Source organism: Nerophis lumbriciformis, linkage group LG20 (genome assembly GCF_033978685.3).
Source record: "Nerophis lumbriciformis linkage group LG20, RoL_Nlum_v2.1, whole genome shotgun sequence".
Taxonomy (NCBI): Eukaryota; Metazoa; Chordata; class Actinopteri; order Syngnathiformes; family Syngnathidae; genus Nerophis; species Nerophis lumbriciformis.
The window spans coordinates 2980350-3005800 of record NC_084567.2 but is presented as its reverse complement, the minus strand read 5'-3'; the positions used below and the strand labels follow the sequence as shown (position 1 = coordinate 3005800).

Genomic DNA, 25451 nt, shown 5'->3' with positions numbered 1-25451 from the left:
CACCTGAGCAGTGCCAGAAACTCATCGACTCCATGCCACGCCGCATTAACGCAGTAATTGAGGCAAAAGGAGCTCCAACCAAGTATTGAGTATTGTACATGCTCATATTTTTCATTTTCATACTTTTCAGTTGGCCAACATTTCTAAAAATCCCTTTTTTGTATTAGCCTTAAGTAATATTCTAATTTTGTGACACACGGAATTTTGGATTTTCATTTGTTGCCACTTCAAATCATCAAAATTAAATGAAATAAACATTTGAATGCATCAGTCTGTGTGCAATGAATAAATATAATGTACAAGTTACACCTTTTGAATGCAATTACTGAAATAAATCAAGTTTTTCAAAATATTCTAATTTACTGGCTTTTACCTGTATGTGACTCTTCAAAAAAAAGGACGATTCCAAAGTGTTTTTGGGGTGAGGATTCAATTCAGAATTGATTGTCGATTCAAACCAATTCTCGCAAAATATTACTTGGTATATGAATGATGGTAAAACCGATGGCATCAAGACATTGAACTCCTTCTGAAGGGACCCAGATTGTCCGGAACAATTCCCTGCTCTGACCAGGAGGTGCCAAAACTGACCAATCAGAAAGAAGGGGAGTTGCCTGGCTATGTCAATCAATCAATCAAAGTTTATTTACATAGCCCTAAATCACAAGTGTGTCAAAGCCAGGGATACGGTGAAGACCTCAACGGCGGAGCAGGCGGAAGATGGTGGATGTAAGAACCACCACAACGGCTGCGATGGCGGAAGAAGGCACCCCCACATCCATGTGGGCCCAGTTATGGGGGACTTACAACCCAAGACCTCAACGGTGGAACAGGCGGAGGATGATTGCTAACCCTATGGAGCGTCACAACGGCTGGGATGGCGGAAGAAGGCTGCAGCAGAAAAGGGTCCCCAGTCGTCTTGGACTATCTGTCAAGGATTGTGTGGTGACTGTCTGTGCACCAGTCTCCCCACGTTAAACAAAGTCACGCGCCCTCCATAAAGGGATACACCCCTACCAGGAGGATCGTCAAACTCGCTTCGAGTGACTGCCGATGATGATGATGATGAGGTGGTAGGAGTTAGTTGCTGATTTGAGCTGATACTTAACCTGGCAGGTTGTGTTTTTACATTAAAGCAAGCAAAATAAATAATTTGAAGTCATTGGAACGCTTGATTTGTATGCGACACCACACTGCCAGCATGGAGTCACTCTTCAAAGACAAAGTCTTTGGGCCACAAACTGATCATTTACAAGGTTGACATCTTCCTGCGTGTGTTCTCCTGTTTTACCACGCATGTCGTCAGAGAGAACCTTTAGTCACAAACCTCTAAAAAGGGTTTCCCCCGGTGTGTCTTTTCATGTGCCTTCGCAGTATTTCCTTTTGAGAGAATCGTTCGCCACAAATGGAGCAAATGAAGGGCTTCTCCCCGGTGTGTGTCCTAATGTGTGAGAGCAAATTGGACTTGTGAGAGAAGGTTTTGCCACAAAGCAAGCATTTAAAGGGTCTTTCTCCAGTGTGTGTTCTCATGTGCGTTTTCAAGTTGGACTTTTGTGTGAATCTTTCGCCGCACACTGAACAAATGAAGGGTTTTACTCCGGTGTGGGTTATCATGTGCCTCTTCAAAGTGGACCGGCGAGTAAAGGTGTTGCCACAAAGTAAGCAACTGAAAGGTTTGTGAGAGGTCATGTGTCGGGCAAACTCCTTTTTGTTGCAGAAACTTCTGTCACAAAATGAGCATTTTCTACCGGCCTTCTTTTTGGAGTGTTTGTTGTCGGCGTCGCCTTCACAGTGTGCATCGCTGCTCAAAGGTTCTTGGGCGTTGTCCCGGTCCTCTGTCTCACTATCTGCTTGCGACCCCCCACAGTGGTCTCCATAAGCTTCTGTTGTCATGTGTTGTGTTGAGCTACAGCCAGGAGGCTCCGCCCATCTGGTCTCCTCACCTGGACTGTGATGAAGCTGAGAGGACTCGGGTGGTTTCTCTTCATCGTCTTCAGTCTTCACGGAGACAACGGTCAGTGGCAACTTGGCGAGATCCGCTTCCTCTGGTCCGAGAAGATAATCTCCCTTCTGAGTGATCCATGGTTCCTCCTCTTCATCTTTAATATGGGGGGGCTGTGGATCCTCCTGGTTCCAAGCGGAGATTCCCTCCTGTGGCTGAGGGGGACGTTCTTGTTGCAGAATCGGCTCCTGGGCTTCTGTAGAACATAAACAAGCCAAACGTACTTTAGTGATAAGATATACCCGTATTTTCCGCACCATAAGGCGCCCTGGGTTATAAGCCGCGCCTTCAATGAACGGCATATTTCAAAACTTTGTCCACCTATAAGCCGCCCCGTGTTATAAGCCGCATCTAACTGCGCTAAAGGAATGTCAAAAAAACAGTCAGATAGGTCAGTCAAACTTTAATAATATATTAAAAACCAGCGTGATGTGGGCGCGCATGGAGTCGTATATCAACATGGACGGAGCTGCGTGAAAAAAGCCACCCGGCCTCTTCGCGTAAACTTACCTTAACCACTCGCTCATCTTTTCTTCATCCATCCATCCTTTCGAGTTAGCTTTTAGGATGACGCCGGCTGGAAAGGTCTCTTTTGGCAAGGTCTTCCTTTTGAATATCACCATGGGTGGAAGTTTCCGGCCATTAGCATGGCAAGCTAGAACCACAGTGAAGGATGACTTCTCATTCCCTGTGGTGCGAATATTCACCGTACGTGCTCCCGTTGTATCCACAGTGCGGTTCACAGGAATATCAAAAGTCAGTGGAACCTCGTCCATGTTGATAATGTTCTCCTACCGGATCTTTTTTTCAGCTATCTTGTTTTTACAATATGCACGGAAAGTAGCCAGCTTTTCTTGAAAGTCTTTAGGCAGTTGCTGTGAAATAGTAGTCCGTGTGCGGATGGAGAGATTGCGTCTTGGAAACCTGTCGCTTAGTAGGAGCCATTTTGTGGTCTTTACAGACACACAAAGGAAATGAAACGTAATATCCGCGCACTTCTTCTTCTTCTACGCGGGCGGGTGGTTGCTTACAGTAGAAGAAGAAGCGCTTCCTGTTCTATGGGGGCGGGTGCTTACCTTGGCGGTTGCTTGCGTAGAAGAAGAAGCACTTCCTCTTCTACGGGGAAAAAAGATGGCGGCTGTTTACCGTAGTTGCGAGACAGAAACTTTATGAAAATGAATCTTAATATTAATCCATATATAAAGCGCACCGGGTTATAAGCCGCACTGTCAGCTTTTGAGTAAATTTGTGGTTTTTAGGTGCGGCTAATAGTGCGGAAAATACGGTAATGGTGGATGGAATGTGTTGGAATAATTGTTTGTAAGTTATCACAAAAGAAACGTTGTATTACATTATGTTCCTGATAAGAAGATGAAGGCTCTCTTTTGAGGCCTACCAAGAGGAAGAAGGCTCGTGAAACTCCACTGTGATTTCAACACGGACAGATGGCAGGATCTGCTCAACTTCCAGAGGAACTCTTTAAAGTATTTAACGAACTCTCTTTGAAGTATTTCACAAACTCTCTTCCAACTATTTGGTAACTGAAGTCAACGCTATTTACGACCCGCTGCCCTCTTGAAGCAGCTGTGGTCAGGAGACGGGAGGGGTTATCCATTGTCCTCCAACACCTGCCCCAGCAGGATCCAGGAAGAGCCCAAGCCCGAGACACCCTCTTCTTTGTCTTCAATGTGACCGAAAACAATGACTGTTTTACATACTTTCCATTCCTGCTGAGACATGTGTTGGTGCGTGAACATTGAATATTTAAATAAAAGAGGGGACGAAAACCTTTTCGGCAGAGCGTGGTGCAGGACTGTACAGAGAGTGCAGTGGCCATGTCTCTCCTCAAAATTGAGTCCAAATTGAATTCTGTCTCTGTTTGATTCCTTGCCTTTTGTCTTGTTTAATAGATGTCCTCAGTGTTTGAACGTGACAGAATGAGATATGATGTCCCGGAGGTGCTCCGTTGGATTGGGGTCTGGGGAACAATCCAAAAGCAACCATGTGTTCTTCATGCAGGAACTGCTGACGCACTCCAGCCGCATGAAGCCAAGCATTGTTCTTCACCAGACTTCATATGGTCTGTTAAAGGGGCTGAGATTCTCACCCTGGTACCTTACAAGCAGTCATAACCTTAAAGGTTAAAGTTATGTGAGGCAAGAAGACATCCATCCATCCATCCATCCATCTTCTTCCGCTTATCCGAGGTTGGGTCGCGGGGGCAGCAGCCTAAGCAGGGAAGCCCAGACTTCCCTCTCCCCAGCCACTTCGTCCAGCTCCTCCCGGGGGATCCCGAGGCGTTCCCAGGCCAGCCGGGAGACATAGTCTTCCCAACATGTCCTGGGTCTTCCCCGCGGCCTCCTACCGGTCGGACGTGCCCTAAACACCTCCCTAGGGAGGCGTTCGGGTGGCATCCTGACCAGATGCCCGAACCACCTCATCTGGCTCCTCTTGATGTGGAGGAGCAGCGGCTTTACTTTGAGCTCCCCCCGGATGGCAGAGCTTCTCACCCTATCTCTAAGGGAGAGCCCCGCCACCCGGCGGAGGAAACTCATTTCGGCCGCTTGTACCCGTGATCTTGTCCTTTCGGTCATAACCCAAAGCTCATGACCATAGGTGAGGATGAAAACGTAGATCTACCGGTAAATTGAGAGCTTTGCCTTCCGGCTCAGCTCCTTCTTCACCACAACGGATCGATACAGCGTCCGCATTACTGAAGACGCCGCACCGATCCGCCTGTCGATCTCACGATCCACTCTTCCCTCACTCGTGAACAAGACTCCGAGGTACTTGAACTCCTCCACTTGGGGCAAGATCTCCTCCCCAACCCGGAGATGGCACTCCACCCTTTTCCGGGCGAGAACCATGGACTCGGACTTGGAGGTGCTGATTCTCATCCCAGTCGCTTCACACTCGGCTGCGAACCGATCCAGTGAGAGCTGAAGATCCTGGCCAGATGAAGCCATCAGGACCACATCATCTGCAAAAAGCAGAGACCTAATCCTGCAGCCACCAAACCAGATCCCCTCAACGCCTTGACTGCGCCTAGAAATTCTGTCCATAAAAGTTATGAACAGAATTGGTGACAAAGGGCAGCCTTAGCGGAGTCCAACCCTCACTGGAAACTTGTCCGACTTACTGCCGGCAATGCGGACCAAGCTCTGGCACTGATCATACAGGGAGCGGACTGCCACAATCAGACAGTCCGATACCCCGTACTCTCTGAGCACTCCCCACAGGACTTCCCGAGGGACACGGTCGAATGCCTTCTCCAAGTCCACAAAACACATGTAGACTGGTTGGGCAAACTCCCATGCACCCTCAAGGACCCTGCCGAGAGTATAGAGCTGGTCCACAGTTCCACGACCAGGACGAAAACCACATTGTTCCTCCTGAATCCGAGGTTCGACTATCCGGCGTAGCCTCCTCTCCAGTACACCTGAATAGACCTTACCGGGAAGGCTGAGGAGTGTGATCCCACGATAGTTAGAGCACACCCTCCGGTTCCCCTTCTTAAAGAGAGGAACCACCACCCCGGTCTGCCAATCCAAGAAGACATGATTTTTAAAAAGGTGTCTAATGCTTAAACCAAATATAAACAAAAGGTGAGTGCCCCTAAGAAAAGGCATTGAAGTTTAGGGAAGGCAATGCAGAACAAAACTAAAACTGAAGTAAACAAAAACAGAATGCTGGACGACAGCAAAGACTTACTGTGGAGCAAAGACGGCGTCCACAATGTACACCCAAACATGACATGACAATCAACAATGTCCCCACAAAGAAGGATAAAAACAACCGAAATATTCTTGATTGCTAAAACAAAGTACCGGTAGATGCGGGAAATATCGCTCAAAGGAAGACATGAAACTGCTACAGGAAAATATCAAAAAAAGGGAAAAAGCCACCAAAATAGGAGCGCAAGACAAGAAGTAAAACACTGCACACAGGAAAACAGCAAAAAAGTCCAAATAAGTCAGGGTGTGATGTGACAGGTGGTGACAGTACACCTACTTTGAGACAAGAGCTATAGTGATGCATGCTTGGTTATGCTTTAAAGTCATACCCAACAATTGCGACAACGACTTTTTACTGTCAACTGAGTTTTGTTTTTTAATGATTTCTGCTGGTGGTGTGCCTCCGCATTTTTTCAACGCAAAAAATGTGCCTTGGCTCAAAAAAGGTTAGAAAACACTGGACTAGTTTCCTGTTGCTCAGAGAATAGACTTTAAAACCGCTCCGCTTGTGTACAGGTCTAGTCATGGCCTTGTGCCAAAGTACATCTCTGACATGTTGCGGACAAATGAACCATCTCTGCTGGTGCCCAGATTCAGGACCAAACAAGACGAGACCGCGTTTTAGTCTAATGCTCCCAAAATCTGCAATAGTGTTCCAAAAGATGTGAGACAGGCCTCAACGTTGGCAATGTTCAAATCCAGGCTGAAAATGTTTTCATTAGTTGTGCACATCGCTGGATCGGTTCGCAGCCGAGTGTGAAGCGACTGGGATGAGAATCAGCACCTCTAAGTCCGAGTCCATGGTTCTCGCCCGGAAAAGGGTGGAGTGCCATCTCCGGGTTGGGGAGGAGATCTTGCCCCAAGTGAAGGAGTTCAAGTACCTCGGAGTCTTGTTCACGAGTGAGGGAAGAGTGGATGGTGAGATGGACAGGCGGATCGGTGCGGCGTCTTCAGTAATGCGGACGCTGTATCGATCCGTTGTGGTGAAGAAGGAGCTGAGCCGGAAGGCAAAGCTCTCAATTTACCGGTCGATCTACGTTCCCATCCTCACCTATGGTCATGAGCTTTGGGTTATGACCGAAAGGACAAGATCACGGGTACAAGCGGCCCAAATGAGTTTCCTCCGCCGGGTGGCAGGGCTCTCCCTTAGAGATAGGGTGAGAAGCTCTGCCATCCGGGGGGAGCTCAAAGTACCGTATTTTCCGCACCATAAGCCGCCCTGGGTTGTAAGCCGCGCCTTCAATGAAATGCATATTTCAAAACTTTGTCCACCTGTAAGCCGTCCCCTGTTATAAGCCGCATCTAACTGCGCTAAAGGGAATGTCAAAAAAACAGTCAGATAGGTCAGTCAAACTTTAATAATATATTAAAAACCAGCGTGATGTGGGCGCGCATGGAGTCGTATATCAACATGGACGGAGCTGCGTGAAAAAAGCCACCCGGCCTCTTCGCGTAAACTTCCCTTAACCACTCGCTCATCTTTTCTTCATCCATCCATCCCTTCGAATTAGCTTTTATGATGACGCCGGCTGGAAAGGTCTCTTTTGGCAAGGTCTTCCTTTTGAATATCACCATGGGTGGAAGTTTCTGGCCATTAGCATGGCAAGCTAGAACCACAGTGAAGGATGACTTCTCATTCCCTGTGGTGCGAATATTCACCGTACGTGCTCCCGTTGTATCCACAGTGCGGTTCACAGGAATATCAAAAGTCAGTGGAACCTCGTCCATGTTGATAATGTTCTCTGGCCGGATCTTTTTTTCAGCTATCTTGTTTTTACAATATGCACGGAAAGTAGCCAGCTTTTCTTGAAAGTCTTTAGGCAGTTGCTGTGAAATAGTAGTCCGTGTGCGGATGGAGAGATTGCGTCTTTTCATGAACCGGAAACCTGTCGCTTAGTAGGAGCCATTTTGTGGTCTTTACAGATGTAAACACACAAAGGAAATGAAACGTAATATCCGCGCTTCTTCTTCTTCTATGCGGGCGGGTGGTTGCTTACAGTAGAAGAAGAAGCGCTTCCTGTTCTATGGGGGCGGGTGCTTACCTTGGCGGTTGCTTCCGTAGAAGAAGAAGCACTTCCTCTTCTACGGGGAAAAATGATGGCGGCTGTTTACCGTAGTTGCGAGACCTAAACTTTATGAAAATGAATCTTAATATTAATCCATATATAAAGCGCACCGGGTTATAAGCCGCACTGTCAGCTTTTGAGTAAATTTGTGGTTTTTAGGTGCGGCTAATAGTGCGGAAAATACGGTAAAGCCGCTGCTCCTCCACATGGAGAGGAGCCAGATGAGGTGGTTCGGGCATCTGGTCAGGATGCCACCCGAGCGCCTCCCTAGGGAGGTGTTTAGGGCACGTCCGACCGGTAGGAGGCCGCGGGGAAGACCCAGGACACGTTGGGAAGACTATGTCTCCCGGCTGGCCTGGGAACGCCTCGGGGTCCCACGGGAGGAGCTGGACGAAGTGGCTGGGGAGAGGGACGTCTGGGCTTCCCTGCTTAGGCTGCTGCCCCCGCGACCCGACCTCGGATAAGCGGAAGAAGATGGATGGATGGATAGTTGTGCACATGACAACTGAAAGTATTTGATTAATTTTTAAATTGAATTATGATTGTTTTTTTGATAATTTTATTTTTAATTAAAATTGTTTTTTTTATGATTATTGAATATTTTTTATTTTGCCTTATTGTAATTTTGTAATTGCCTTGTGTAAGAATTGTGTTCTATAAATAAATGTGCCTTGCCATCTTAGTCACTGCCATTATGTCCTTGGTTTACATACTGGTGTTGTTTGATAAACATTTTTGAACTTTGACTTCATTTTTAAAACAGGGACAGTGCATGTTGATGAACACACACGTGTAAATATGCAAGATTGTAGCCATTAAAGGGGAACATTATCACAATTTCAGAAGGGTTAAAACCATAAAAAATCAGTTCCCAGTGGCTTATGTTATTTTTCGAAGTTTTTTTCAAAATTTTACCCATCACGTAATATCCCTAAAAAAAGCTTCAAAGTGCCTGATTTTAACCACCCGTCCATTTTCCTGTGACGTCACAAAGTGAAGCCAATACAAACAAACAGCAAGGTATAGCTCGGATTCAGACTCGGATTTCAGCATATGAAATACATTTGGCAACAACATGCACTTTGAGAGTGCAGACAGCCCAATTTTCATCAATTAATATATTCTGTAGACATACCCTCATCCGCTCTCTTTTCCTGAAAGCGATTCAACAGATTACGCATATATTGAAACGGATGGTTGTAGTGTGGAGGCAGGTAGCGAAAACGAAATTGAAGAAGAAACTGAAGCTATTGAGCCATATCGGTTTGAACCGTATGCAAGCCAAACCGACACGACAGCCAGCGACACGGGAGAAAGCGAGGACGAATTCGGCGATCGCCTTCTAACCAACGATTGGTATGTGTTTGTTTGGCATTAAAGGAACAAGAGCTATATTGATGCATGCTTGGTTATGCTTTAAAGTCATATCCTACAATTGCGACAACGACTTTTTACTGTCAATTGAGTTTGTTTCTTCCCCAGGGCCATAACCATCCTGAACGGACTGCCCCATTGTCCCTCATAACTGCCTTCTCTTCGGTGCAATAACCCATTCCACCAACCACCCTGTTTTTGTTTTGTTTTTTCATGTATATATTCATTTCACACCATATTCATTGCACTTCTATATTTTTTATATTTGTATATATTTGCACACTGTTTTTCTAGCATGCACACATCGCACTGTATGGAATGGCCTCAATCTCGTTACCTTGCGTAATGACAATAAAGCTGATTCTGATTCTGATTCTAAAACTAACAACTATGAACTAGGTTTACAGCATATGAAATACATTTGGCAACAACATGCACTTTGAGAGTGCAGACAGCCCAATTTTCATCAATTAATATATTCTGTAGACATACCCTCATCCGCGCTCTTTTCCTGAAAGCTGATCCGTCCAGTTTTGGAGTTGATGTCAGCAGGCCAGGGAAGCTAGGGTCGATAGCTCGCTCGTCTGCGGGAACAAACTGCCACCATTGCTTGCCGTGCTAGCGAGGTCCTTTGTCCCTGAATTGCTCACACACTCCGGCAGATTCAATGGGGGTCTGGCGGCAGATTTCTTTGACTTTATGGTTGGAAATGCATCTGCTTTGAGTGTCGCAGGATATCCACACATTCTTGCCATCTCTGTCGTAGCATAGCTTTCGTCGGTAAAGTGTGCGGAACAAACGTCCAATTTCTCGCCACTTTGGCATCTTTGGGCCACTGGTGCAACTTGAATCCGTCCCTGTTGGTGTTGTTACACCCTCCGACAACACACCGACGAGGCATGATGTCTCCAAGGTACGGAAAACAGTCGAAAAAACGGAAAATAACAGAGCTGATTTGACTCGGTGTTTGAGAAAATGGCGGATTGCTTCCCGATGTGGCGTCACGTTGTGACGTCATCGCTCCGAGAGCGAATAATAGAAAGGCGCTTAATTCGCCAAAATTCACCCATTTAGAGTTCGGAAATCGGTTAAAAAAATAACTGGTCTTTTTTCTGCAACATCAAGGTATATATTGACGCTTACATAGGTCTGGTGATAATGTTCCCCTTTAACGCCAAACACATAAGAACAGGACTGCTCCAAACAACAGGACAACAATAACACAATAATAATAGTAAGTTCAGTAACAATAAACCAAATGACTAACGACAGACCAGCAATTAAGTGACCATAGAACGTTGGATTTGAGTGCTTAAGTGCTAAAGTGCTTGAGTGGTAAGACGTACAAGAGGAAACATGGACATTGCCCGCTACAAAGTGCTAACTCACAAGATTGTAAAGTGCTGGTGTGAATCTCACATTATGTTGCAAACCCCCACGTGTGTTTGTGTGCAGGCATTATTGCACGGGTTAGCAACACAGTTGTGATTCTGTACGCACTATGCATACCTGCCAACTTTTGAAATCAGAAAAACCTAGTAGCCAGGGTCCAGGGGCCGCAGGCCCCGGTAGGTCCAGGACAAAGTCCTGGTGGTGGGTTCCTTCGCCCCCCGACGCAAAATGATTGATTGCATTCAGACAGGTTAAAATGTTGCTAAAACCATCACTTTTCTATCAGTCACAGTGACTTTTCAAAACAAAAATATTACAGCAAAAATCATATGGGTTGATTGACATGTTTATTCTGTAAGATAACTTCAATAGTTTGAAATTATTTTGACAGTTAATGCCAGTTATCCTGTCAACCTTTCACAAGACTTCAATTTGTTCATTGAAAGTATAAACAGTATAAACACTTTTTACAGTAAACAAATGGTAAAACAGTTCTAAACAATTCCATTAAAAAACAAATTGGTGTCATTATTAACTTTCTGTCCAAGCTTGTATAATCTACTGCCTTGTTCAATTGTAAAAAATATTCTGTGCCTAAAATTCACATTTCTATCACAATTATCATACTGTAAACATGGTAAGCTAACTTCATTACAATTAATAGTCCTGTCAATAGCATGGAATTACAATTCAAATGTAGTTTTTTTGTAAGCCTTTCAAAAGAATTCAAAATATGAAAAATTAATGAAAATTAATTTAAGCCATCAGTCACTTGAAAAGTGGCACATCACATCTCTAATGTAATCATTTGAACTTTTCAACAGAAATAGCACTGCAAAAATATTAAGGACATACTTCTGTATTTTGGTAGTTATGATGTCAACATTTAACAAGATTTCTTCAACTTGGACTTGAAAGCATAAATAGTATAAACACTTTTAACAGTATAACAGTACTAAACAATTCCAACAGATAACATTGGTGTCATTACCTTTTTGTTTGCTCAATTATTGCCTCCGTAAATAAAACTTCGGCATTTATCACATCCAAAGAATCTGTTTGGGCGACGAAAAACGTTGAAAGTTTTCCACTTGTATCGCTAGCAACGGCATTAGACTTGTGTTTTTTTTGTCCCAACGTGGTCTTTTACATCGCTAATTCCTCCGTGTCCGATCGAAAAATCTTGTCTGCACAAGGTGCAGTTCGCGTAGTTTTCACCCTTTTTGGAACGGATAATTATTCCCGGATAGGCTTTTGAATATTCTTCACGGAATGACTGCAGTTTTCTTTTCGGTTTAAGACTCGTATGCGATTTTTCTCCGGCTGATTCCATGATCGTTCGCTCGTTTGGAAACAATGGCCTCGTGCTTGGCAGCGGTGCTATAAATAGCCTCGCGCATGGCATTCGGAATGACTCGATAGGAAGTTACGGGAAGCAGTGTCGATTGTCATTGTTGTTACGCGATTTCGTGAATAAAACTTAAAAAAAAAAAAAATTTTAATTAATGAAAAACCGTATTTTTTATCACTGCAACCGTAACCCGGAATAGGTTGATGAAAACCGTACTAATTACGGGAAAACCGGAGTAGTTGGCAGGTATGCACTATGTCACAACATTGGCATACACAACAAAGACACGGTCACAAGACTGCTTTATCACCAGCAACATCCTCAAAAAGACCAACCCATAGATTAAAAATACAGCTATCAGTTACATCGATGACATGTGATAAAACACACTTGGTGGATTTCAAGATTCCTTTTGAGTGCAGTTTGGATTTGCAAGTTGCCACAGATTTAGATGCTTATTGAAAGAGGTTGAGAGAGTTGGGAAATTGTGTTAGATGTAAATATAAACGAAATACAATGATTTGCAAATCCTTTTCAACCCCATATTCAATTGAATGCACTACAAAGACAACATATTTGATGTTCAAACTCATAAACTTGACTTTTTTTTTGTTGCAAATAATAATCAACTTAGAATTTCATGGCTGCAACACGTGCCAAAGTAGTTGGCCTTTCCTTTTAACAACACTCAGTAAACGTATTGAAAATAAGATATCATCCATCTCATTACATGAACCATAACTGGAAAATATTGGACACAATTTGTTGCCACGCTTACGAGAATGGATGCACTGTGACACTAATGTTCATTTTTTTAATGTTTCTATTTTATTTTTTTATAAATGGCTGTGATGATAATGTCAAGGAGTGATTTCTATCCACTGCTATGTTGGAAGTCTTATTAATATTGATACTGTTGTTGATGTTATTCATTTATGTTTGACTACTTTTGGATTGTTTTGTGTCATGTGTGCAGAGGTGGGTAGTAACGCGCTACATTTACTCCGTTACATCTACTTGAGTAACTTTTGGGATAAATTGTACTTCTAAGAGTAGTTTTAATGCAACATACTTTTACTTTTACTTAAGTATATTTATAGAGAAGGAACGCTACTTTTACTCCGCTACTTTTATCTACATTCAGCTCGCTAATCGCTACTAATTTTTATCGATCTGTTAATGCACGCTTTGTTTGTTTTGGTCTGTCAGACAGACCTTCAAAGTGCCTGCCTTACTGGTGACGTTTCACTTCGTTCCACCAATCAGATGCAGTCACTGGTGACGTTGGACCAATCAAACAGAGCCAGGTGGTCACATGACCTGACTTAAACAAGTTGAAAAACTTATGGGGGTGTTACCATTTAGTGGTCAATTGTACGGAATATGTGCAATCTACTAATAAAAGTTCCAATCAATCAATCAAAAGTGTGAAGGAAAAAAGATACTTTTTTATTCCAACCGTACATCCCGTCAAAAGCCTAAAGACTGACCGCACATGAGGACGTTCCTGTCTTCACAATAAAAGTGCCGCTCCATCGCGCCTGCGCTTTCAAAATAAGAGTCTCCGAAAGCCAGCGCAAACAAGCTAGCAAGCTACGGAGTTTGACGCCAATATATTTCTTGTAAAGTGTATAAAAACGAATATGGAAGCTGGAAAAAATAAGATGCCAAAAACTCACCACTATGTGGTATTAGACAGAAAGGAGGAACTTTTCTTCTCCTCCATTTGAAAACGTGGACGTTATCATCACTACTGTCTGATTACAATCAACGCAAGTCATCAGAATCAGGTAATACACCAACTTATATTCTTGTCTTCATGAAAGAAAGGAATCTATATGTTAAACATGCATGTATATTCATTAAAACACCTTTAACATGTAAACAAAAACAGCAAAATAAATACATATCAATTATATACTGTATATATCAATGTATATGTATGTATATATATATATATATATATATATATATATATATATATATATATATATATATATATATATATATATATATATATATATATATATATGATATGAGTGTGTATGTTACTCATCAGTTACTCAGTACTTGAGTAGTTTTTTCACAACATACTTTTTACTTTTACTCAAGTAAATATTTGGGTGACTACTCCTTACTTTTACTTGAGTAATAAATCTCTAAAGTAACAGTACTCTTACTTGAGTACAATTTCTGGCTACTCTACCCACCTCTGCATGTGTGTGTGTCCTCTCAATTGCTTTGTGGATCGCTATTATGAATGTTGCTGGGCCGGGTTTGGTTGGTTTATTATGATATTATTGTGTATTATTTTGTTGGATTGATGAATAAAAAATAAAAAATAAAAATAACTGATTCAGCTACTTAAAGGGGAACATTATCACAATTTCAGAAGGGTTAAAACCATTAAAAATCAGTTCCCAGTGGCTTATTATATTTTTCGAAGTTTTTTTCAAAATGTTACCCATCACGCAATATCCCTAAAAAAAGCTTCAAAGTGCCTGATTTTAACCATCGTTATATACACCCGTCCATTTTCCTGTGACGTCACATAGTGAAGCCAACACAAACAAACATGGCGGAAAGAACAGCAAGCTATAGCGACATTAGCTCGGATTCAGACTCGGATTTCAGCGGCTTAAGCGATTCAACAGATTACGCATGTATTGAAACGGATGGTTGTAGTGTGGAGGCAGGTAGCGAAAACCAAATTGAAGAAGAAACTGAAGCTATTGAGCCATATCGGTTTGAACCGTATGCAAGCGAAACCCGCGAAACCCACGAAAACGACACGACAGCCAGCGACACGGGAGAAAGCGAGGACGAATTCGGCGATCGCCTTCTAACCAACGATTGGTATGTGTTTGTTTGGCATTAAAGGAAACTAACAACTATGAACTAGGTTTACAGCATATGAAATACATTTGGCAACAACATGCACTTTGAGAGTGCAGACAGCCCAATTTTCATCAATCAATATATTCTGTAGACATACCCTCATCCGCGCTCTTTTCCTGAAAGCTGATCTGTCCAGTTTTGGAGTTGATGTCAGTAGGCCAGGGAAGCTAGGGTCGATAGGGGGTTTAGCTCGCTCGTCTGCGGGAACAATCTGCCACCATTGCTTGCCGTGCTAGCGAGGTCCTTTGTCCCTGAATTGCTCACACACTCCGGCAGATTCAATGGGGGTCTGGCGGCAGATTTCTTTGACTTTATGGTTGGAAATGCATCTGCTTTGAGTGTCGCAGGATATCCACACATTCTTGCCATCTCTGTCGTAGCATAGCTTTCGTCGGTAAAGTGTGCGGAACAAACGTCCAATTTCTTGCCACTTTGGCATCTTTGGGCCACTGGTGCAACTTGAATCCGTCCCTGTTTGTGTTGTTACACCCTCCGACAACACACCGACGAGGCATGATGTCTCCAAGGTACGGAAAACAGTCGAAAAAAACGGAAAATAACAAAGCTGATTTGACTCGGTGTTTGAGAAAATGGCGGATTGCTTCCCGATGTGACGCCACAATATCCGAGAGCGAATATTAGAAAGGCGTTTAATTCGCCAAAATCCACCCATTTAGAGTTCGGAAATCGGTTAAAAAAATATATGGTCTTTTTTCTGCAACATCAAGGTATATATTGACGCTTACATAGGTCTGCTGATAATGTTCCCCTTTAAGAGGAGAACTGATGTATTTAGAACACGTTCACTAATTGTGTACAAACTGAGAACAGGAAGTAAACAAATGTGTTAGTAATTGCTATAAAGTGACAAACGGAGAGGATTACATCAGCCTTGCTTCTTTCTACTCCTTTTGGATATGTAGCAAAGAAAAATGAGACTATGTCAAATATGTGATGTATCATATTGATACATGTTTAAAATACATTTCAACCAACCAAGGTATGTCTGTCGTGTGTTGATTCTGTCTTGAGAGCAATTTTCATGGAATTATTTTCATGGATTATCATGGAAACCTCATGTCAGACACATTAAAACAAAAATCTCCAAAAGTCTCTCAATTATAAACAAAGCAAAACTACACCTCAATGAAAATGCACTATGTACTCTATACTGCACCTTGGTACTGGCATACCTTACATACTGTGTCGAAGTATGGGGGAATACTTACCACAACACAATTCATCCTCTGATCATGTTACAGAAAAGAGCAGTGCGGATCATTCACAGCATTGTTTTTTTTAGAACATACTCATAATCTGTTTATGCAATCAAAGTTGCTCAAATTTGATGATCTTGTTAAATATAATACATCAATAATCTTATATACCGTATTTTCCGCACTATTAGCCGCACCTAAAAACCACAAATTTACTCAAAAGCTGACAGTGCGGCTTTTAACCCGGTGCGCTTTATATATGGATTAATATTACGATTCATTTTCATAAAGTTTCGATCTCGCAACTTCGGTAAACAGCCGCCATCTTTTTTCCCGGTAGAACAGGAAGCGCTTCTTCTTCTACGTAAACAACCACCAAGGTAAGCACCCGCCCCCATAGAACAGGAAGCGCTTCTTCTTCTACTGTAAGCAACCACCCGCCCGCGTAGAAGAAGAAAAAGCGCGCGGATATACCGTACGTTTCATTTCCTTTGTGTGTTTACATCTGTAAAGACCACAAAATGGCTCCTACTAAGCGTCAGGGATCCGGTTCATGAAAAGACGCAATCTCTCCATCCGCACACGGACTACTATTTCACAGCAACTGATATTCCTGTGAACCGCACTGTGGATACAACGGGAGCACGTACGGTGAATATTCGCACCACAGGGAATGAGAAGTCATCCTTCACTGTGGTTCTAGCTTGCCATGCTAATGGCCAGAAACTTCCACCCATGGTGATATTCAAAAGGAAGACCTTGCCAAAAGAGACCTTTCCAGCCGGCGTCATCATAAAAGCTAACTCGAAGGGATGGATGAAGAAAAGATGAGCGAGTGGTTAAGGTAAGTTTAAGTTTACGCGAAGAGGCCGGGTGGCTTTTTTCACGCAGCTTCGTCCATGTTGATATACGATTCCATGCGCGCCCACATCACGCTGGTTTTAATATATTATTAAAGTTTGACTGACCTATTTGACTGTTTTTTTGACATTCCTTTAGCGCAGTTAGATGCGGCTTACAACACGGGGCGGCTTATAGGTGGACAAAGTTTTGAAATATGCCGTTCATTGAAGGCGCGGCTTATAACCCAGGGCGCCTTATGGTGCGGAAAATACGGTAGGTAAAGTACGAAGGAATATAAAATACAAATGTATTTCAGTTTTAGGAGTTAAATGGTGGAATAGGGATGTCCCGATCCAGGTTTTTGCACTTCCGATCCGATACCGATATTGTTTTTGCACTTCCGATCCGATACCGACACTGACCGATACTGGCCTATCCGAGCATGTATTAAAGTTTAAAGTTATTTAGCCTACTTAGTTGTCAGAATCATGTTGAAAAGGGTTTTAGTACTCTTGATAACAACTAGCCAGCTAAATTAGGGGAGTTTGAATAATACACAATGGTTGGTAACAAGAAACTGACCTGTTTATTCAAGGATAAACACAAAATAGACAAAATTATACATGACAAACAGAAATGGCATCATTGAACTAGGGCTGGGCGATATGGCCTTTTTTTAATATTCCGATATTTTAAGGCCATATTGCGTTACACGATATATATCTCGATATTTTGCCTTAGCCTTGAATGAACACTTGATGCATATAATCACAGCAGTATGATGATTCTGTGTGTTTTGATTGATTGATTGAGACTTTTATTAGTAGGTTGCACAGTGAAGTACATATTCCGTACAATTGACCACTAAATGGTAACACCCCAATAAGTTTTTCAACTTGTTTAAGTCGGGGTCCACTTAAATTGATTCATGATACAGATATATACTATCAGATATATACTATCATCATAATACAGTCATCACACAAGATAATCACATTGAATTATTGACATTATTTATAATCCAGGGTGTGGAGGGGGGCGCCGGATGTAAGTGTCAAAAAGACAGCCAAAAGAGTTTGATATGAGAATAAATCTAAAGTTAAAATATAGGGTAGAAATGCACCCATTTGCAGGAAATGTAGTCTTGATTTTCAACATTTTCTTTCAAGGCTTGCATGTCTACATTAAAACATTCTTCTTCATACTGCATTAATATATGCTACTTTTAAACTTTCATGCAGAGAAGGAAATCACAACTAAAAAAAATCACTATTTTTTTCATACGGTGTTGATCTGGAAATATTTGCCTCGGCATTTTGATGGTGTGGACGTGTGGCACCGAATGGAGATAAGCGTCTCGACAGACGTCACAATATTTGAACAATGATGACGAAAACTGTTTTCTCTGTCGTGTCCGTGTGTCGAAAATTGTTATGCGCTTATTTTTTTATTTGATTTTGTGCGTGGCATAGATTTGCCGTGCGCAGAGGACGTTTGAGCAGGCGCGCACCTTAGCGGCTGCGCTAGCATCACAGCTAACGTTAGCCATGCTGCTACCTCTCTGCTGGGACAGGGCGTATACGTATGTGACGTGTGAAAGAAGTTGCGCTTGCTGTCTGTGAGAAGGAGACAGAAGAAGGAGTGGGAAGAGCCTGTCGTGTAATGCCAGCAGCTAAAAGCAATTGCGTGAGAATTGTGGATGTGTTGAAGGTGTGCTGGAAAATGCGGAACGGAAATAGGGAGCAGCAGAAAAGTGGAATGTATTATTTAAATCTGTGCGTTGGAAAACACGGACCGGAGTTTTTTTTTAAACTGGATCTGGATCGGCATTTTCCCACGCCTTGCCGATACGCATTTTTTGACAAATATCGGTGGCCGATCCGATCCAAATATCGGATCGGCACATCCCTATGGTGGAACAAGCTCAGTGATGAGCTGAAGACATGTACTTCTTTGTTAAGGTTTAAGAAAACCTTGAAAGTTGAAATAATTGAAAATGATAAAATATAGTAACAACTACTTTCATCCCATTGATTTTTTAACGTTGATGTTCCAGGCAATCTAATTTTCAGTGAAGGTATAGGATAGGCAAATATAAGCTTTGGCTTCAGCCTATTCCTTTTTCGGCCATTCTTTTTTTTTTTTGTGTGTGTAAATGTGTATGATTGTTAAATATGTATAATCTGTACTGTTAAACTGGTAACTGGTCACACAAAATGGTTGATGGTTGATTATATGACAGAAATAAACTTTTTTCATTCATTCAATCATTCATTCATGTTTCCTTACCATTATTGCTATGTTGTCTATTACCATTGTTGCTATGTTGTCTATTACCATTATTGCTATGTTGTCTATTACCATTATTGCTATGTTGTCTATTACCATTATTGCTATGTTGTCTATTACCATTATTGCTATGTTGTCTATTACCATTATTGCTATGTTGTCTATTACCATTAATGCTATGTTGTCTATTACCATTATCGCTATGTTGTCTATTACCATTATTGCTATGTTGTCTATTACCATTATCGCTATGTTGTCTATTACCATTATTGCTATGTTGTCTATTACCATTATCGCTATGTTGTCTATTACCATTATCGCTATGTTGTCTATTACCATTATTGCTATGTTGTCTATTACCATTATTGCTATGTTGTCTATTACCATTATTGCTATGTTGTCTATTACCATTATTGCTATGTTGTCTATTACCATTATTGCTATGTTGTCTATTACCATTATTGCTATATTGTCTATTACCATTGTTGCTATGTTGTCTATTACCATTATTGCTATGTTGTCTATTACCATTGTTGCTATGTTGTCTATTACCATTATTGCTATGTTGTCTATTACCATTATTGCTATGTTGTCTATTACCATTATTGCTATGTTGTCTATTACCATTATTGCTATGTTGTCTATTACCATTATTGCTATGTTGTCTATTACCATTATTGCTATGTTGTCTATTACCATTATTGCTATGTTGTCTATTACCATTGTTGCTATGTTGTCTATTACCATTATTGCTATGTTGTCTATTACCATTATTGCTATGTTGTCTATTACCATTATTGCTATGTTGTCTATTACCATTATTGCTATGTTGTCTATTACCATTATTGCTATGTTGTCTATTACCATTAATGCTATGTTGTCTATTACCATTATCGCTATGTTGTCTATTACCATTATTGCTATGTTGTCTATTACCATTATCGCTATGTTGTCTATTACCATTATTGCTATGTTGTCTATTACCATTATCGCTATGTTGTCTATTACCATTATCGCTATGTTGTCTATTACCATTATTGCTATGTTGTCTATTACCATTATTGCTATGTTGTCTATTACCATTATTGCTATGTTGTCTATTACCATTATTGCTATGTTGTCTATTACCATTATTGCTATGTTGTCTATTACCATTATTGCTATATTGTCTATTACCATTGTTGCTATGTTGTCTATTACCATTATTGCTATGTTGTCTATTACCATTGTTGCTATGTTGTCTATTACCATTATTGCTATGTTGTCTATTACCATTATTGCTATGTTGTCTATTACCATTATTGCTATGTTGTCTATTACCATTATTGCTATGTTGTCTATTACCATTATTGCTATGTTGTCTATTACCATTATTGCTATGTTGTCTATTACCATTATTGCTATGTTGTCTATTACCATTTCATTCAGCCAGGGAAGGTGGTTTCTTTTCTTCAGTTTCTGTTTGATGTTTTTGATAAAACCGTTCATTGTTTATTCAATCACTGCCACAAAGATGTTACAATTGTCGTCTCACTCAGGGCAATTTATAAAAATGTTTTGGTTTTTTTCAGTTTTAGTCGTTCTGACAGTTGAGTTACCATGACGTTGTTGACATACCTTTCTTGAAAAGACAATGATATTGCTTCTACTTAAAGCTAAACATACCTTGGGGATGTAACACGACTTTAGTTGTTCCAGCAGCTCCCAGTCGCTCCTTCTCGATTCTTCTAGAAAGTTCCTTCTCGTACGACGCTATCGTTCTTTCAAACAGCGCGAATATTTCATCCGCTGCCACCATTAGTCGCTCCCGCACCAACTCTTTCAACATTTTTAAATTGCTTGATGAATATTATAGCAATAATAATAATAATGATAATAATAATAATACATTCGTCGTATTCGCCCTTTGTCTCAGGTTAGCATCGAAGCGTTGCTAACTTCCGCATTTTTCTTCTTCGACGAAGGTTTTACGGCAGCTCAACCTCCACAACGTTACACCAGTGTCTCCCTGCGGTGGGATTAAATATACAGGTAAAAGCCAGTAAATTAGAATATTTTGAAAAACTTGATTTATTTCAGTAATTGCATTCAAAAGGTGTAACTTGTACATTATATTTATTCATTGCACACAGACTGATGCATTCAAATGTTTATTTCATTTAATTTTGATGATTTGAAGTGGCAACAAATGAAAATCCAAAATTCCGTGTGTCACAAAATTAGAATATTACTTAAGGCTAATACAAAAAAGGGATTTTTAGAAATGTTGGCCAACTGAAAAGTATGAAAATGAAAAATATGAGCATGTACAATACTCAATACTTGGTTGGAGCTCCTTTTGCCTCAATTACTGCGTTAATGCGGAGTGGCATGGAGTCGATGAGTTTCTGGCACTGCTCAGGTGTTATGAGAGCCCAGGTTGCTCTGATAGTGGCCTTCAACTCTTCTGCGTTTTTGGGTCTGGCATTCTGCATCTTCCTTTTCACAATACCCCACAGATTTTCTATGGGGCTAAGGTCTGGGGAGTTGGCGGGCCAATTTAGAACAGAAATACCATGGTCCGTAAACCAGGCACGGGTAGATTTTGCGCTGTGTGCAGGCGCCAAGTCCTGTTGGAACTTGAAATCTCCATCTCCATAGAGCAGGTCAGCAGCAGGAAGCATGAAGTGCTCTAAAACTTGCTGGTAGACGGCTGCGTTGACCCTGGATCTCAGGAAACAGAGTGGACCGACACCAGCAGATGACATGGCACCCCAAACCATCACTGATGGTGGAAACTTTACACTAGACTTCAGGCAACGTGGATCCTGTGCCTCTCCTGTCTTCCTCCAGACTCTAAGTAACCCCAAAGATAGCAAATGGTAAAAAAGAGTGCACATTTAACTTTATAAATAATCAGGACCTTAATGATGCATTTCAGGCTAACTAGCTAACTAAGTAGCAGCATTGTTTTAGAGCGGGAATGTCAACTTTTTGTCAAACACAGACCTGGTGTAAAGTGGAGCTAATACATTTGACTACAAGCAGTGATGAATACTTACTTTCTTGAAAAAGTTTCTTATGTCCATTTTGCATCCGTTCACGTTCTTGTTCTGCAGTGCTGTGTGCTAATGTGCTTCGTACACCTGCAGGACCGCAAGCAAGGTCGCGGAGAAAATGCGGACTGGATTTTGAGTGATGTGGGCATTTTCTATATGAACAAGTCCAAGGACCGCAAGCAGTGTCGCATAGAAAATGCGGACTGGATTTTGAGTGATGTGGGCATTTTCTATATGAACAAGTCCAAGGACCGCAAGCAAGGTCGCATAGAAAATGCGGACTGGATTTTGAGTGATGTGGGCATTTTCTATATGAACAAGTGGAATGGATTGGATACCGACACACTAAAGGGGCTCTCTACCTTACGCTATGAAGTGAGGCGAAACTGAGTGAATAATGACAGGTTCTATGATTATTTATTTAAACTCATATTCGGGCCTCTTTATAATGAATATGTCGGCATGTATTTGTAAAAAAAAAAATTTATATATCATTTATATATATATAACATCAAATTATTTAGGGGGGCTTAAGAATATTTTAGGCCTAACAACGCCAGTGGTTTTGTCGCTAAAGCTTAATTGTCTATTGATCAAAAAATGCACATCAATGAAGGAGATAAATAAAAAAAATTGAATGGAAAACACACGCAGCTGTGATTAAAGGACATGTACGTGAATGTTGAAGAAAACATAAACAAATAATGTAACGCTGGTCAAATACAGAATTGCTATTACAGAGTCTAAGCTGACAGTTATATAACTTGAAATCAACTCAAACAAATTATAAATATCCATCCATCCATCCATCTTCTTCCGCTTATCCGAGGTCGGGTCGCGGGGGCAGCAGCCTAAGCAGGGAAGCCCAGCCTTCCCTCTCCCCAGCCACTTCGTCCAGCTCTTCCTGTGGGACCCCGAGGCGTTCCCAGGCCAGCCGGGAGACATAGTCTTCCCAACGTGTCCTGGGTCTTCCCCGCGGCCTCCTACCGGTCGGACGTGCCCTAAACACCTCCCTAGGGAGGCGTTCGGGTGGCATCCTGACCAGATGCCCGAACCACCTCATCTGGCTCCTCTCGATGTGGAGGAGCAGCAGCTTTACTTTGAGCTCCCCCCGGATGGCAGAGCTTCTCACCCTATCTCTAAGGGAGAGCCCCGCCACCCGGCGGAGGAAACTCATTTCGGCCGCTTGTACCCGTGATCTTGTCCTTTCGGTCATAACCCAAAGCTCATGACCATAGGTGAGGATGGGAACGTAGATCGACCGGTAAATTGAGAGCTTTGCCTTCCGGCTCAGCTCCTTCTTTGTTGTGTTTACTGAGGGGAGGTGACGGCAAACAGACACCAGGGGGCAGTATATACAATTATTTATTATATATATAATCAATATATATATATATATATATATATATATATATATATATATATATATATATATATATATATATATATATAATAATAATAAACAATACTACTGAACTAAGGAAATGAAGTGTGAACTAGAATACAAGAGTGTGTAGTGTAAGACTATGTGTGTAGTTAGCTGAAGTGTCTTACCAAGTGTTGAAGAGAGCAAACGAGGCAGTCCATGGGGCAGGCAGGTGATCCGGGGCGAGAGAGAGGCGTCAAAGTCCAGGGGCAAGCGAGGAGTCAAGGAAACGAAGGAGGCAGTCAAAATCCAGGGCAACGGAAGGTAAACAGGTACACCATGAGAAAACTAAGTTCCCGCGCCGATCCTAGGGTCCACTGGTCTTTTAACCAGCTCGCCCTCATCAGTTCCAGGTGTGATGATTGCCAGCGAGTGATTGCAGCTGGTGGCTGCAGCAGGGCGGAGACGCGCATCCGTGGGCGTGTCCCGAGGTGCGCACAGACGGAGCCTCCAAGTGTTCCCGCAGAGGAGGGAGAATCAGACTGCGCGTGCGCCGTAACATTCTTCACCACAACGGATCGATACAGCGTCCGCATTACTGAAGACGCCGCACCGATCCGCCTGTCGATCTCACGATCCACTCTTCCCTCACTCGTGAACAAGACTCCGAGGTACTTGAACTCCTCCACTTGGGGCAAGATCTCCTCCCCAACCCGGAGATGGCACTCCACCCATTTCCGGGCGAGAACCATGGACTCGGACTTGGAGGTGCTAATTCTCATCCCAGTCGCTTCACACTCAGCTGCGAACCGATCCAGTGAGAGCTGAAGATCCTTGCCAGATGAAGCCATCAGGACCACATCATCTGCAAAAAGCAGAGACCTAATCCTCCAGCCACCAAACCAGATCCCCTCAACGCCTTGACTGCGCCTAGAAATTCTGTCCATAAAAGTTATGAACAGAATCGGTGACAAAGAGCAGCCTTGGCGGAGTCCAACCCTCACTGGAAACGTGTCCGACTTACTACCGGCAATGCGGACCAAGCTCTGGCACTGATCATACAGGGAGCGGACTGCCACAATCAGACAGTCCGATACCCCGTACTCTCTGAGCACTCCCCACAGGACTTCCCGAGGGACACGGTCGAATGCCTTCTCCAAGTCCACAAAACACATGTAGACTGGTTGGGCAAACTCCCATGCACCCTCAAGGACCCTGCCGAGAGTATAGAGCTGGTCCACAGTTCCACGACCAGGACGAAAACCACACTGTTCCTCCTGAATCCGAGGTTGGACTATCCGGCGTAGCCTCCTCTCCAGTACACCTGAATAGACCTTACCGGGAAGGCTGAGGAGTGTGATCCCACGATAGTTAGAACACACCCTCCGGTTCCCCTTCTTAAAGAGAGGAACCACCACCCCGGTCTGCCAATCCAGTGGTACCGCCCCCGATGTCCACGCGATGCTGCAGAGTCTTGTCAACCAAGACAGCCCTACAGCATCCAGAGCCTTAAGGAACTCCGGGCGCATCTCATCACATTAAGAGTGTTACTAAAACGGCCTTCTTTCATCTCCGTAATATCGCTAAAATTCGTTCCATTTTGTCCACTAGCGACGCTGAGATCATTATTCATGCGTTCGTTACGTCTCGTTTCGATTACTGTAACGTATTATTTTGGGGTCTCCCTATGTCTAGCATTAAAAGATTACAGTTGGTACAAAATGCGGCTGCTAGACTTTTGACAAGAACAAGAAAGTTTGATCATATTATGCCTATACTGGCTCACCTGCACTGGCTTCCTGTGCACTTAAGATGTGACTTTAAGGTTTTACTACTTACGTATAAAATACTACACGGTCTAGCTCCAGCCTATCTTGCCGA

General features: G+C 42.4%; 2 protein-coding genes across 2 annotated transcripts in view; both read right to left on the bottom strand.

Annotated features, from left to right (window-relative positions):
- Positions 1 to 623: 623 nt before the first annotated feature.
- LOC133619194 (uncharacterized) lies at positions 624 to 21099 on the bottom strand. Its single transcript, XM_061980127.1, has 2 exons — positions 20832 to 21099; positions 624 to 2198 (listed from the first exon to the last, which is right to left on the bottom strand). The coding sequence occupies exons 1-2, from the start codon at positions 20992 to 20994 to the stop codon at positions 1330 to 1332; spliced, it is 1032 nt and encodes a 343-aa protein (XP_061836111.1). The 5' UTR covers positions 20995 to 21099; the 3' UTR covers positions 624 to 1329.
- LOC133619182 (uncharacterized) overlaps positions 12084 to 25451 on the bottom strand; it is a 178677-nt gene continuing 165309 nt past the window's right edge. Inside the window, exon 7 of the mRNA XM_061980106.2 lies at positions 12084 to 12096. The gene's annotated coding sequence lies outside the window, so the exon portion shown is untranslated. The remainder of the gene's footprint in view (positions 12097 to 25451) is intronic.